The sequence below is a fragment of the Gekko japonicus genome, unplaced genomic scaffold (assembly GCF_001447785.1).
Source record: "Gekko japonicus isolate JY-2015 unplaced genomic scaffold, Gekko_japonicus_V1.1 scaffold2110, whole genome shotgun sequence".
Lineage (NCBI taxonomy): Eukaryota > Metazoa > Chordata > Lepidosauria > Squamata > Gekkonidae > Gekko > Gekko japonicus.
Window position 1 is genome coordinate 109,088 of NW_015172068.1, and position 12,988 is coordinate 122,075.

The following is a 12,988-nucleotide window of genomic DNA, read 5'->3' on the forward strand; positions in this document are numbered from 1 at the left end:
GTCTCGAACTGCTGAACTACCAACCTTCCAGTCTGCAGTTCAGCGTCTTAACCACTTGAGCCACCGCAGCTTACAAAACCTGATTCAGGACCGTTAAATTTATTTACTTGTGTATTGGAGACCCAGGTTTGAGTCCAGGAGAACCAGGTTCAAATCCCTACTCTGCCCAGGAAGCTTGCCGGATAACCTTGGGCCAGCCGCACATTCTCAGGGTTGTTCTGAGGGTGAAACGGAAAAGTGGATAATGATGTAAGCGGCTTTGAGTCCCCATTGGGGGGGGGAAAGGAAGGTTTTAATTGAAGCCCGTATTTTATTTGTTATATTAAAAAACCCTCTAACAGTCATGTCTAGACGTTTCCTGACTGCTGGAACTGTGCTTGGGAAGAAAGCAGACTAAGACCTTAGGTTTGCCATTCCGGTGGCTCAAGTGGTTAAGATGCTGAACTGCAGGCTGTGGAAGGTCGGTAGTTCAGCAGTTCAAGACCCGAGTTGCCGCATGATGGAGTGAGCTCCCATATCTAGTTCCAGCTCCTGCCAACCTAGCAGTTCGAAAGCAAGAAATTGCAAGTAGATAAATAGGTACCACTTTGGTGGGAAGGTAACAGCGTTCTGTGCGCCTTGGTGTTTAGCCATGCCGGCCACATGACCACAGAAACGTCTTCAGACAGCGCTGGTTCTTTGACTTGGAAACGGAGATGAGCACCGCAACCCTAGAGTCGGACTCAACTGGCTTTCGAGCAAGGGAACCTTTACCTTTACCTACTGTGGGGAGAGATGAGTCAAGTGATGTTGCACTTATTTGAAGTTTCGCACTAGTCCTTTGAAATTAAAACCAAGCTCCACACCTAAATGCAGACTCTCCTGGTTGGTTTCCCTGGATGAGAGAAATAGGAAGGGGAACATGGCAGCATCTGTCTTTGAGAGAAATCCGGGTCAGGGCTACAGTTCTCGTGAGTTTAGTATACAGGTAAAGGTTTCCCTTGCTCGAAAGCCAGTCGAGTCTGACTCTAGGGTTGCAGTGCTCATCTCCTTTTCCAAGCCGAAGAGCCAGCACTGTCCGAAGACGTTTCTGTGGTCATGTGGCCGGCATGACTAAACACCAAGGCGCACGGAACGCTGTTACCTTCCCACCGAAGTGGTACCTATTTATCTACTTGCAATTTCCTGCTTTCGAACTGCTAGGTTGGCAGGAGCTGGAACTAGAGACGGGAGCTCACTCCGTCATGCGGCACACTCAGGTCTCGAACTGCTGAACTGCCGACCTTCCACAGTCTGCAGTTCAGCGCCTTAACCACTTGAGCCACCGCAGCTCCTAGCACAATGGTGGCGAACCTCTGGCATGGGTGCCAGAGGTGGCACTCAGAGCCCTCTCTGTGGGCACGCATGCCATCGCCCCAGTCAGGCCCAGGCCATCATTAAAGTGTCGAGTTCTCTGCCAAATAATTTTAAGTAAATGAAAGCATTTCGGATTGCTTTCCTTACTTTGTTTGGATCATCTTAAGTTAATGTATGAGTGGTTTTTTCTAAAGTAAAACCTCAGTATTCAGGTTAAATTGCCGTGTTGGCACTTTGCGATAAATAAGTGGGTTTTGGGTCACAGTTTGGGCACTCGGTCTCTAAAAGGTTCGCCATCGCTGTCCTAGCATCTGAAAAATACTGTATGTTGACTGTAAGATAACAAGGCATTTAATTATTTTTGTTTTTCTTATCTTAGTTCGGAGGCTCCCTTGATGCATGTCTAGAAATGATTGACTCGGTGAAAATAAGGAGACAGTGCAGTTTGGATTTCTACTCTCATTATGAGCATCTCTGTGGACTTCATGGGTGTTTGCCTCTGTCTGCTGTGAGAGCCAGAAAGCTTCATGGTGTTCTTGATATAAATGCAGATCGTATCAAAGCTCCTGATTGGGCACCCCTTCTGAATGCTGTCAGACACAACAAGACTTTGACTTCTATTGCCATAAGAAGCTTGCACCACCAGGGACATGGAGATTCAGGTAGAGACCCTTATGCTATTAATCATACCGTGGCTAGCTGCAGTAAGTGATTTTGATTTGTACGCATCCTTTTAAAAAGTATCTGTCACACCACTGTACAGAATTTATGCAGCTCAGCCATGGTCAAACCAGACATTTCTTATGTAAAAGATAACCATTTTTAGCATCCTAGAGTTAACGCTGTTAAATTGATTTAATTTTATAGGACCTGCCGTTCTAAAAATAAATATGGACTGTGATCAATGTTCCCTCTAAGCTGTGGAGTCTTGTGAGCAAAAATCCTACTTTGTGAGCTGCTGGCATTAAAGTTGTGAGCGAGCGATTCGGCTACTGCATAAATTAGTTTGCTCTGGAGCCGTCCTTCCTGAGCCAAGACAAAAATGTGTGAGCCAGAGAATCCTACTTAGTGAGCTACTGGCATTAAAGTTGTGAGCGAGCGATTCGGCTACTGCATAAATTAGTTTGCTCTGGAGCCGTCCTTCCTGAGCCAAGACAAAAATGTGTGAGCCAGAGGCTCAAAAACTGTGAGCTAGCTCACACTACTAACTCAGCTTAGAGGGAACACTGACTGTGATTACTTCCCTTTTGAATTTTGTCTGCCTGCTTTTCAGTAGAATACCCTGTTCATTTGTGTTAACAATGAATGTAATAGGAGGAGCTATGTTTGGGATGCCTTTTGCCACTATATGGTTGGTACAAATGATATTTCATTTGACTACCAGGAAGAGATAGCGTGGTAGGCAAAATTAATGTGCTATAAGAATAACAGTGGCTTCAGTGTTACTGAAGTGGTTGGTGTGATGTATGGTGCATAAATTGCATATTTATCATGCATGTACGTTTTCTAATGTTGAAGATAATCTGGTTTGTCTGATAGGTGCTGAAAGACAGGGAACTTACTTCAAAAGAAAAATTCCTGCAATTCGATCCAAAGACTTGTCTGGCCAACTATGTAAAGCAATCAAAGGATGTCTGACGATATCAAATGCCCTGAGGAATTTGGAACTTCAGGGGCTGCTTTTGAGGGAAAAAGACGTAATATTACTGGGAAAAGTAAGATTATTTAATTGTAATTAATGTGTGTTTTCAGGACAATACTGCAGTTCTGAGTCGTTGTTTAAAATATGTACTTTATTTTGAAGGGATTGGTGGACACATCATCTTTAGAGAGCCTGTCTCTAGCACACTCACCAATTGGTGATGGAGGCTTGGAAAGTAAGTTTTCAATTTTCTAAAGAAAAATAGATGGACCTATGAACCTGTGTGGTGGTTATGTGTAGCTTCTGGTTGTAATCTATGCTGATATAGTTTTAAATATGGTAATAAAACACAATGTAACACTGTTTAATTTACACGTTATTTCCTTTGGTATGCTGAAGTATTTTCCATGTTTGAAATGGAATGTCAATATCTTGAGTTTCTTCTGGTGTAAGTTCTTAGAACACTTTGCTAATTCATAACAATTTTTGTAGTGTCAAAACTAGTCCTCAGGCTGCACCATTGATCTATATAGTATCCTTAAAATATTGGCAATTTTATTTTCAATCCCTTTTCTAATAATCCCAAGCGTGGAGTTTGCCTTTTTCACCATTGTTGCACACTGAATTGACATTTTCATCAAGCTGCACACTGAATTGACATTTTCATCAAGCTTTTTACTGCAGCCCTAAGATCTTTTTCCTTCTCATTCTCAATCATATATTAGAAAGTTTTTATTCCAGTGAGCATCTTACATTTATTGAACTTCAGTTGCCATGTTTTCCACTCATCCAGTGCTGTAGCTCTTTACAATCCACCTTGGTTTCCGCATCCTGAATAATATGATGTCATCTCTACACATTAAGCTATAGCTGGGTGGAGTCGGTGAAAATGAGTATTATTGTCACATTATCTTCTGGCTTGTCTTCTAGAAGGCTGCCCCTGAGTACCATATTAGATGGACACTGTGACAACCAATGTTCCCTCTAAGCTGTGGAGTCTTGTGAGCAAAAATTCTACTTTGTGAGCTCCTGGCATTAACATTGTGAGCGAGTGATTTGGCTACTGTATAAATTAGTGTGCTCTGGAGCCATCCTTTCTGAGCTAAGACAAAAATGTGTGAGCCGGAGGGTAAAAAACTGTGAGCTAGCTCACACTAACTCAGCTTAGAGGAAACACTGGTGACAACCATAAGGTGTGAGACTCTATTCAAACAACTGGATTTGTATTGCAGAACTTTACAGTGAACCAAGTGCTAGTCTCAGAATGGTAGCTGGATGTGTTATATTGAGTCAGTGGATTTCTAAGAAAAGTGATGTTTCTATGCCCATGTATTTGCACAGTGCTACCTTGAAAATGAACCTACCCTGTGCCTAGTCAAGGCTCGCAGGTGGAAGTTGTTGAAATTTAATAGAACTTACTTTTGGTCTTATGCAACCATATGATGAAGTTAGATCGTTTTGTAGCCATGTTGGTCTGAAGCAACAGAACAGAGTTAAGACCAACAAAGTTTTATTCAAGGTGTGAGCTTTCGTGTGCATGCACACTTTGTCAGACGATGAAATGGTCTTGTCATTCTTTTGATTAAAGTATCCTTTAATTAAAGTGTTAAAAAAGTCTCCTCACTATTTTGCATGCTAATTTAACAAACCACTCCTATATATACAACTATGATATGTAATTCCATTTTGTCATCTCACAAAGTGTGTGTGCACATGAAAGTTCACACCTTGAATAAAACTTCGTTGGTCTTAAAGGTGCCACTGGACTCTAAATATGATGAAGTTGTGATTGATGCATCTCAAGTACATCAGACGTGTTTGGAGATATTTGTTTGCATTCTTTTTATTCCTCAGGTTAAAAGGAGTAAGAAAGAGTCATGCAGTGTCACTGGGGCCTGTGAACTGAGTAAAAGAGGTACCTGGATGAGATGGCACAGCTTACTTCTCTGTTTCCAGGACATTTTCTCATTGGTTAATGAGAGATAGATATAACAGTCGGGAGAGGCAGTGCTGTCCCAGGTGCCTGTACATACTGGCCATGATTATAAACTTGCAGTGCTGGAGCTCTTCAATTCAATTAAAATAACATATTGCATACAGAATTAGCTACTTGTTAAGATGCTGAACTGCAGACCGGAAGGTCAGTAGTTCAGCAGTTCGAGACCTGAGTGCCGCAAGACAGAGTGAGCTCCCGTCTCTGGCCCCAGCTCCTGCCAACCTAGCAGTTCGAAAGCAAGAAATTGCAAGTAGATAAATAGGTACCGCTTCGGTGGGAAGGTAACAGCGTTCCGTGCGCCTCGGCGTCTAGTCATGCCGGCCACATGACCATGGAAATGTCTCTGGACAGCGCTGGCTCTTCGGCTTGGAAACAGAGATGAGCACCGTGCCCTAGAGTCGGATTCGACTGGCTTTCAAGCAAGGGAAGCCTTTACCTATACTAGGGTAGCATAACATGCATGTTTGTTGCTATATAGGTAAAGGTAAATGTTTCCCTTGCTCAAAAGCCAGTCTAATCCGACTCTAGAGCACGGTGCTCATCTCCGTTTCCAAGCCAAAGAGCCAGCACTGTCTGAAGATGTTTCCATGGTCATGTGGCCAGCATGACTAGACGCCAAGGCGCACGGAACACTGTTACCTTCCCACCGAAGTGGTACCTGTTTATCTACTTGCAATTTCTTGCTTTCGAACTGCTAGGTTGGCAGGAGCTGGGACCAGAGACGGGAGCTCACTCATGCAGCCCTCGGGTCTCGAACTGCTGAATTGCTGACCTTCCGGTCTGCAGTTCAGCGTCTTAACCACCGCAGCCCCTTTGTTGCTATATACAATCCATATAAATCAGATCCTTCAGTAGAGTAGGGTCCCTTCCCCAGTATCATGACAAGGTGACTGGCACAGGAACAAACAAATAAGATCTGATATTGTGAAATATTGGGCTTAATTTTAAGCTATTTAAGGTCCAGCCATAGCTGTTTCAATACTGAGATTAGTTTTCATTTCCAGTAATCTGTCAAAGTGTGAAGAATTCAGCTTGCATCAGATCCGTAGATTTCACAGGATGCAGTTTGACCTGGCGGGGAGTGGAACACATAGCCAGTGTCTTAAAGGTAAAGCTTTCTTTGGCAAAAGTGCCTCTGATAATTAATTTGTAATATGAACAATGCTAAGGTGTTTTTTTGTGTATGAATGCTAACAATAGTTGGATGTTACATTTAAACCTCTTGTGCAAGGTGTCATCTCTTTTATTAAGTCCAGATTACTAGCCTAAGAGCTTCATCTTGGAAGAAGATTTGTAGCTATTTTAAAATAAAGAGCAACTTTAAATTATGACACATGCGCAGGAGTATGTTTACATGTTTCTTCATTTCTACAATAAGCTTATTCCGATGTAAGTCTTATTGAGTTCGCAGTGACTTGCTCACTAGTTAGTGCAGGGGTGTCAAATTCATTTGTTATGAGGGCTGGATTTGACATAAGTTGGACTTTGTCGGGCTCAGCCATGTGTGTCATAAAATGTAATGCCAGGTAGCAGAGATATAAACTTTATAAAGGACACAGAAAAACACAATTAAAGATATTATAGCAGCTATTCCACTGGAGCTCCACATTAGAAGGGTGTGTGTATGAAAACTAATTTTTCTCTGCAAAACTGAAGTTCCTTGAGTTTGTTGAACTCTATATTTTAACTGTGATTAGTCCCAAACCTTCCGCCCCCTTTCAAAATATAAACCACAAATATAAATGGTCTGGGCCTAAGACCCAGGGGAAGAATATGAAATGGCTGAGCATTGCAAGCTTCTCCTCCCCCGCCCAAGTCTACTCAGAGTGGCAGTGGCTTTCCAGGGTCTCAGGGGTTTTTTTACATGGTGGTTTGAGATAATTTTGAGTGTCCTCTTCAGCACTTGTTCTGCTATTATTCCATTGGAGCTCCACATTAGGAGGGTGTGTGTGTTAAAACCAGGGGTCATTTCCTGCAGGAGCGCACAGGAGCGGAGCTCCGGCAGTAAAGAGCCCAGGGGGCGGGCACATGCAACAAGCCCCACCCCCTGCTCCCAGCAGCCCTCAGTCAGAGCAAGAAACAGCCAGGTAAGTTACAGAGCTCCCCCTGGTCCCAAACAGTCCAGTGGCACCTTTAAGACCAAGTTTTATTCAGGTACAAGCTCTCCTTCCTCTGCGAGGACAGATCTGCACGTCCCGCCCCCCCCAATAGCTAGCAATCCAAAACAGTCCAGTGGAGCCTGAGCGGTGGGCGTTGCCTTCTGACACACGTCCGGTGATGTCAGGGGGTGTGGCATATGCAAATAAATTATGCTAACGAGTTATGTTAATGAGCTCCTGCACCTCTTTTTCTATGAAATGACCCCTGGTTAAAACTAATATTTCTTTGCAAAACTGGAGTCCCTTGAGTTTGCAGAACTCTGTATTTTAACCCTGCCTGATCCCAAACCTCCCCCTCCTGCACCCTTAAAATGTGCCTGCCTAAATTGGAAAGGTGGAGGAATAGTGGGATTTTGCAAAGCAAGTTTTAAAATAAAAAAGAAGCACAAGGTTCCTCCCCAGCTCCTACTTGTGAAAGAGGAGTGATGGCTGGGAAGTTTTGGCAGCCCCGCCTTCTGCTTCCTGCTCTCAGAGGCAGCCCCACCCTCTGCTCTTTATACTCTGAGGCAGCTCAAGTTCAGAACAGTGGAGATGGGCAGGGGAGGGGGGAGAGAAGAGAGCCCCACTCCGGGGCCAGATCAAAGGCCTGGATGGGCCTGTTCCGGCCCGTGAGCCATAGGTTTGACACCCCTGAGTTAGTGTATTTAACATTGCAGTTTGAAAGATTATATTTTTCTGGCAATAATAAAATGTTCATGTCCTCCTTACTGAGATTTACATTTCTGAGTTAAGTTGGTGTCTGTTTTGCTTGAGAGTCAGAGAAAGAAAAGCCGTTCAGAAGGTTAAACAGTAGTTCTTAAATAATTGTATCAAACTGTGTCTTCGAACAGTAAAATGAATTGGAAATAACTCCTTCCCATACATGTTAAATATCACTTTAAATGCCGTTACAGTTCAACAATACAATTTATTTCTTCTGACCAAAACCTTTTCAGCAGCCCCCCCTTTTATAATATCTTTATTGTCCTGTATTTCAAAGCACCAGGCAATAAAAAGACACAGTGAAGCTTGGGCGGAGAGCTTGCGATATAGGAGACCTGATTTAGACTGTATGGCTGGCTTGAGACGCATCACTCTTAACTGCAACTTGCTTATTGGTGACCGAGGAGCTGCTGTCCTAGCAGGATACCTTGCAGAAGACCTGTGGCTTAAAGGTAGGGTGTGTACGTGTGTGAGCAGAGGAATTCGTTATTGCAAGAGCCTTTCTGGGAGGATAGTTTGGTGTAGTGGTTAAGTGCGCGGACTCTAATCTGGGAGAACCGGGTTTGCTTCCCCACTCCTCCACTTGCACCTGCTGATGTGACCTTGGGTCAGTCACAAGCTCTGGCACAGCTGTCCTTGAAAAAGAGCAGTTTGTGTCAGAGTTCTCTCAGCCCCACCCACCTCACAGGGTGTCTGTTGTGGGGAGGGGAAGGGAAAGGAGTTTGTAAGCCGCTCTGAGACTCCAAGTGAAGGGCGGGGTATAAATCCAATCTCTTCTTCTTCTTTCTGGGAGGATAGGACCTTCATCCTGGATACCTGACTTTGTGCATATTTCTGGAGACCAAATTCCTAATGTAGAATAAGGAATTTCAGGCTGCCTTTCCTTTTCTGTGAGGTGTATTTGAGCTCCAGTACGATAATAGGACAATAACCTAGTTCACATCTTCCAATATAGATAGCCATAACCGATATATAGCCGTAAAGGTAAAGGTTCCCTTGCTTGAAAGCCAGTCGAATCCGACTCTAGGGTTGCGGTGCTCATCTCCGTTTCAAAGCCAAAGAGCCAGCGCTGTCCGAAGACATTTCCGTGGTCATGTGGCCGGCATGACTAAACACCAAGGCGCACGGAATGCTGTTACCTTCCCACCAAAGTGGTACCTATTTATCTACTTGGAATTTCTTGCTTTCGAACTGCTAGGTTGGCAGGAGCTGGAACTAGAGATGGGAGCTCACTCCGTCATGCAGCACACTTGGGTCTTGAACTGCTGAACTGCCTACCTTCCACAGCCTGCAGTTCAGCATCTTAACCACTTGAGCCACCGCAGCTCTCCTCATTACTCCTCATGACGCCTCTTTTCCACTCACACACAGTACCTACCACCCTCTGCAAGCTCTCTTATTCGTGTAATGGGTTTTATGTAGGTCAGGACATCACACTTGCCACCTTTCTTGTTTCTTTTAAAATCTACATAGAGTCATGACCATCTCCCGCCTCAGGTCCTCTCTCTTATTCCCAGAGATATCCACAGACAGGGTAGCCCAGCCCCCTTTATAATCAGCCTTCACTCACACAGAACTGTTGGGGCTGGGGCTCAAACACTGTTCCAGTCGCTGCCACCATTCATTCCTATCCTAGAATATATGCATGTAGATCAAGATATTAAATTGTGTGTGCGTGCGTGCGTGCTTCTCCTTAGACATGCATCCCACAGGTTTCATTAAAACAAGAAATTTTTACTTATCAGAACAAAACACTGAGGAAAATAAAGTCTAAGAAACAATGTTTCCCTTCCAGTGAACTTTTGCACTGAGGTCTTAAACCTACAACTGGGATCCTTTAGTTACAAATGTACTCTTTTCAGCCTGTTCCAAGCACATCTATCTGTACAATTCTCAGTTAGAAAAACCCTTTTCACTTTAATATTTATTTTTATTTATTTATTTATTCGATTTACTATCCCGCCCTAACCCCTAAGTGTCTCTGGGTGGCTTACAGAGAGTGCTAATCACATTTACAGAATCTAACCTAGGGCCACAGACATACAGGGGTGGTGACTACCCTACCAGGCACCCTTTTTGCGGTGGATCTTCAGTTCTCTTGTTCTTGCGGGCGGTAGTCAGCGGCATCCTTTCTGGTGCTGGTCTTTGGAGTTCCCTTCTTCTGGCTGTAGCGATTCCATTTCCGGGCCAGGACCACTCGCACTTCCGCGCATGCTCCGCTGCAGCCTCTGTCCCGATGAGGCTCCGGCCTGCTGGGTTGCTCTGCCTCCACGCCAGTTGGTCCGGCCTTCTTCGCTCGCTCGCTCCTTGCCTCGCCAGCCACCATTTTTCTCCGTCGCCGCCACCATTGCCACTGCTTCACTTCGCCGCTCACCGCTACAACACAGGGATGGGTGCCCCCCCGCTCTAGTAGCAGGTACCCATTAGTCTAATCGCCCTTTAACGGGCTTTCGAGCCGCTGGGTGGGCGGGAGCTGGGACATAGGGCCGGGTGCTCACCCCGGCTGCGGTGGGGCTCGAACAGCTGAAGCTGTTCGGCCAGATGTATGTGCAGGCATCTCTTACCGCCTGCGCCACTGCTCCCCCTAAGCTGTCGGTTTCCCTTCCTGCTGCGAACCCTTAACGGCCATTTTTCAACTGCTGTTTTCAAGTCTCCTCTCAACATTCCATCAACTCTCGTTGGTTTCTCTTAGAGAGAGGCAGAACCTAGCCTGTCCCAGTCTCAATTTCATCTCAGTGAGCCTTTTCTTATCTGCAGCTGAGAAGGCCTGCATTAGGGGTGTGCAGCCCCTCCCCCCGGTATTTTTCAGGTTCGGATATGTTGAACCTGAAAAAAATTGGTATTTCTCAATATTCCTGCATTTTAATACCACCATGATATTCGTATTATGTAAATATTTGGGATTCCCGAATTATTTTGTCTCCATTATATGCTGTGGGGATCATTATAGTCAATGGTTCCCTAGGGTATAGTGGAAAATTGATCTGGGGGTATCCGGGGCTCTGTGGGGGCTGTTTTTTGAGGTGGAGGCACCAAACTTGCAGCATAGCTGCTGGTGCTTCTCAAAAAACAACAACCCACGTTTCAAAACGATTGGACCCAGGGGTCCAGTTCTGAGGGCCCCAAAAGAAGGTGCCCCCATCCTCCATTATTTCCAATGAAGGGATAAAAAGGTATTTAAAGGGAACACGGTCCCTTTAAATCCTTTTGCAAGCCGCACCGCAAGTGAACTCCAAAATGGCGAGTTCACCCAGAAGGTTTTTAAAGGGAAGGGCAGTCTCTTTAAACACCAGCTATCTGGTGGCCCCGAAAAATCCAAAATATTTTTGGGATTTTTTGGGCTTGGCCATTTCACATAGCTTTAGAATACCGAGCTTTATATCTAGTTGAAAAAATATCTGGCAAATACCAATAAGGTATTTTACGAGTATTTTTTTTGGCTTGGTATTGCTGAATGCATATCCATCTAGTGTTCTTTCAGCAGTAATAGGGCTGTTCATTCAGTTAACAGCAATTTGTTCCTTGGGCCAACACTGAATAAAGTAGTTGCTGTTGGAGGAGTGAGATGATGTATGTAAACATTCATATGCAAATGATGCCTGTACATTTGACAGTCCTAAAGGTAATATGAGCATGAATGACAAGGTGCCTGTCAAATGGGTTTCAATGGACAAAGAATGTATAGGTTTCACAGAATCTGATGCTGAAAAAACATTCCAAGTTTTAACATTTACAAGCTGTACATACATCAGACAGCAGAATGTTCTCTGAAATGTGGATGGTCTGTGTAGATATTATGGTTGAATGTAAATAGATTATGCTGTTTAGTGATGTTAATCCTCTTTAATATTCTAGCACTTGATTTGCAGCAATGTGGAATTTCCAGTGACGGGGCAAAATTGCTCTTGGATGCTTTTAAGACGAATACAACACTAGTGGTGCTGGACATTAGAAAAAATCCATTAGTAGGTATGTGTGTTTTTGTTTCACCTTCCTGGAATGGGAAAAAAATACATTAATGGGAATTTGAATAAACTTCTTTTGGACCCTGTTTTGAGTACTTGACTTGCAGCTTCCTTTTCCTCAAGTTTTGGAAGTTCGGCACTGTCTTTGTAGGATAAACTCCCTCTTATTGAGTTGCACCTCTCTGATTCTAATTTGACTATTACACAGTTTAGGAATTGCTGGGTGCTTTCTCTCTGCTACTTAGGGTGCCAAAATTAAAACAGCCTGTTGGCACAATAAAGGCCAAACTGTTTCATGTGGTCAGGCCTATCCCTGTGATCATTTAGCCTGTAAATAGTTACTTAAAACCGTAGTTCATATCTTTCGTTGGCTCTGTGCTGAACCCAGTGCTGGTTAAACCCAAGAGGAGTATATTCAATATCATAATGCCCCTATATAAATCAATGGTGAGACCTCATTTGGAATACTGTGTGCAGTTCTGGTCACCACACCTTAAAAAGGATATTATAGCTTTGGAAAAAGTGCAGAAAAGGGCAACTCGAATGATAAAAGGGTTGGAACACTTTCCCTATGAGGAAAGGTTAAAGCGCTTAGGGCTCTTTAGCTTGGAGAAAAGACGACTGAGGGGTGACATGATCGAGGTTTATAAGATTATGCATGGGAAAGAGCAGGTAAAGAAAGAGGTACTTTTCTCCCTTTCTCACAATACAAGAACCCGTGGGCACTCCATGAAATTGCTGAGCGGTCGGGTTAGAACGGATAAAAGGAAGTACTTCTTCACCCAAAGAGTGATTAACACATGGAATTCACTGCCACAGGAAGTGGTGGGTGCTACAAGCATGGACGGCTTCAAAAGGGAATTAGATAAGCATATGGAGCAGAGGTCCATCAGTGGCTATTAGCCACAAGGTATAGCTAGGGGCTCTGGGGCAAGTGATGCTCTGTCTTCTTGGTGCTTGGGGGGGGGGTCAACAGTGGGAGGGCTTCTAATGTCCTGGCCCCACTGCTGGACCTCCTGATGGCACTGGTATTTCTGGCCACTGTGTGACACAGAGTGTTGGACTGGATGGGCCTTTGGCCTGATCCAACATTGGCGTCTCTTATGTTCTTATATTCATGCAGCTCTCCCAGTGTATTTATTTATTTATTTTCTGATTTATACCATGCCCTCCCCGCCAAAGCAGGCTC

The 12,988-nt window shown here is 44.2% G+C and overlaps 1 protein-coding gene across 1 annotated transcript in view; it reads left to right on the forward strand.

Moving 5' to 3' along the window:
• CEP78 (centrosomal protein 78kDa) overlaps positions 1-12,988 on the forward strand; it is a 45,146-nt gene that overhangs the window by 11,531 nt on the left and 20,627 nt on the right. Inside the window, exons 2-7 of the mRNA XM_015420835.1 lie at positions 1,715-1,997; positions 2,875-3,050; positions 3,140-3,212; positions 5,978-6,081; positions 8,112-8,286; positions 11,690-11,803. Coding sequence (XP_015276321.1) covers positions 1,745-1,997; positions 2,875-3,050; positions 3,140-3,212; positions 5,978-6,081; positions 8,112-8,286; positions 11,690-11,803 — 895 coding nt within the window. The 5' untranslated portion in view covers positions 1,715-1,744. The remainder of the gene's footprint in view (positions 1-1,714; positions 1,998-2,874; positions 3,051-3,139; positions 3,213-5,977; positions 6,082-8,111; positions 8,287-11,689; positions 11,804-12,988) is intronic.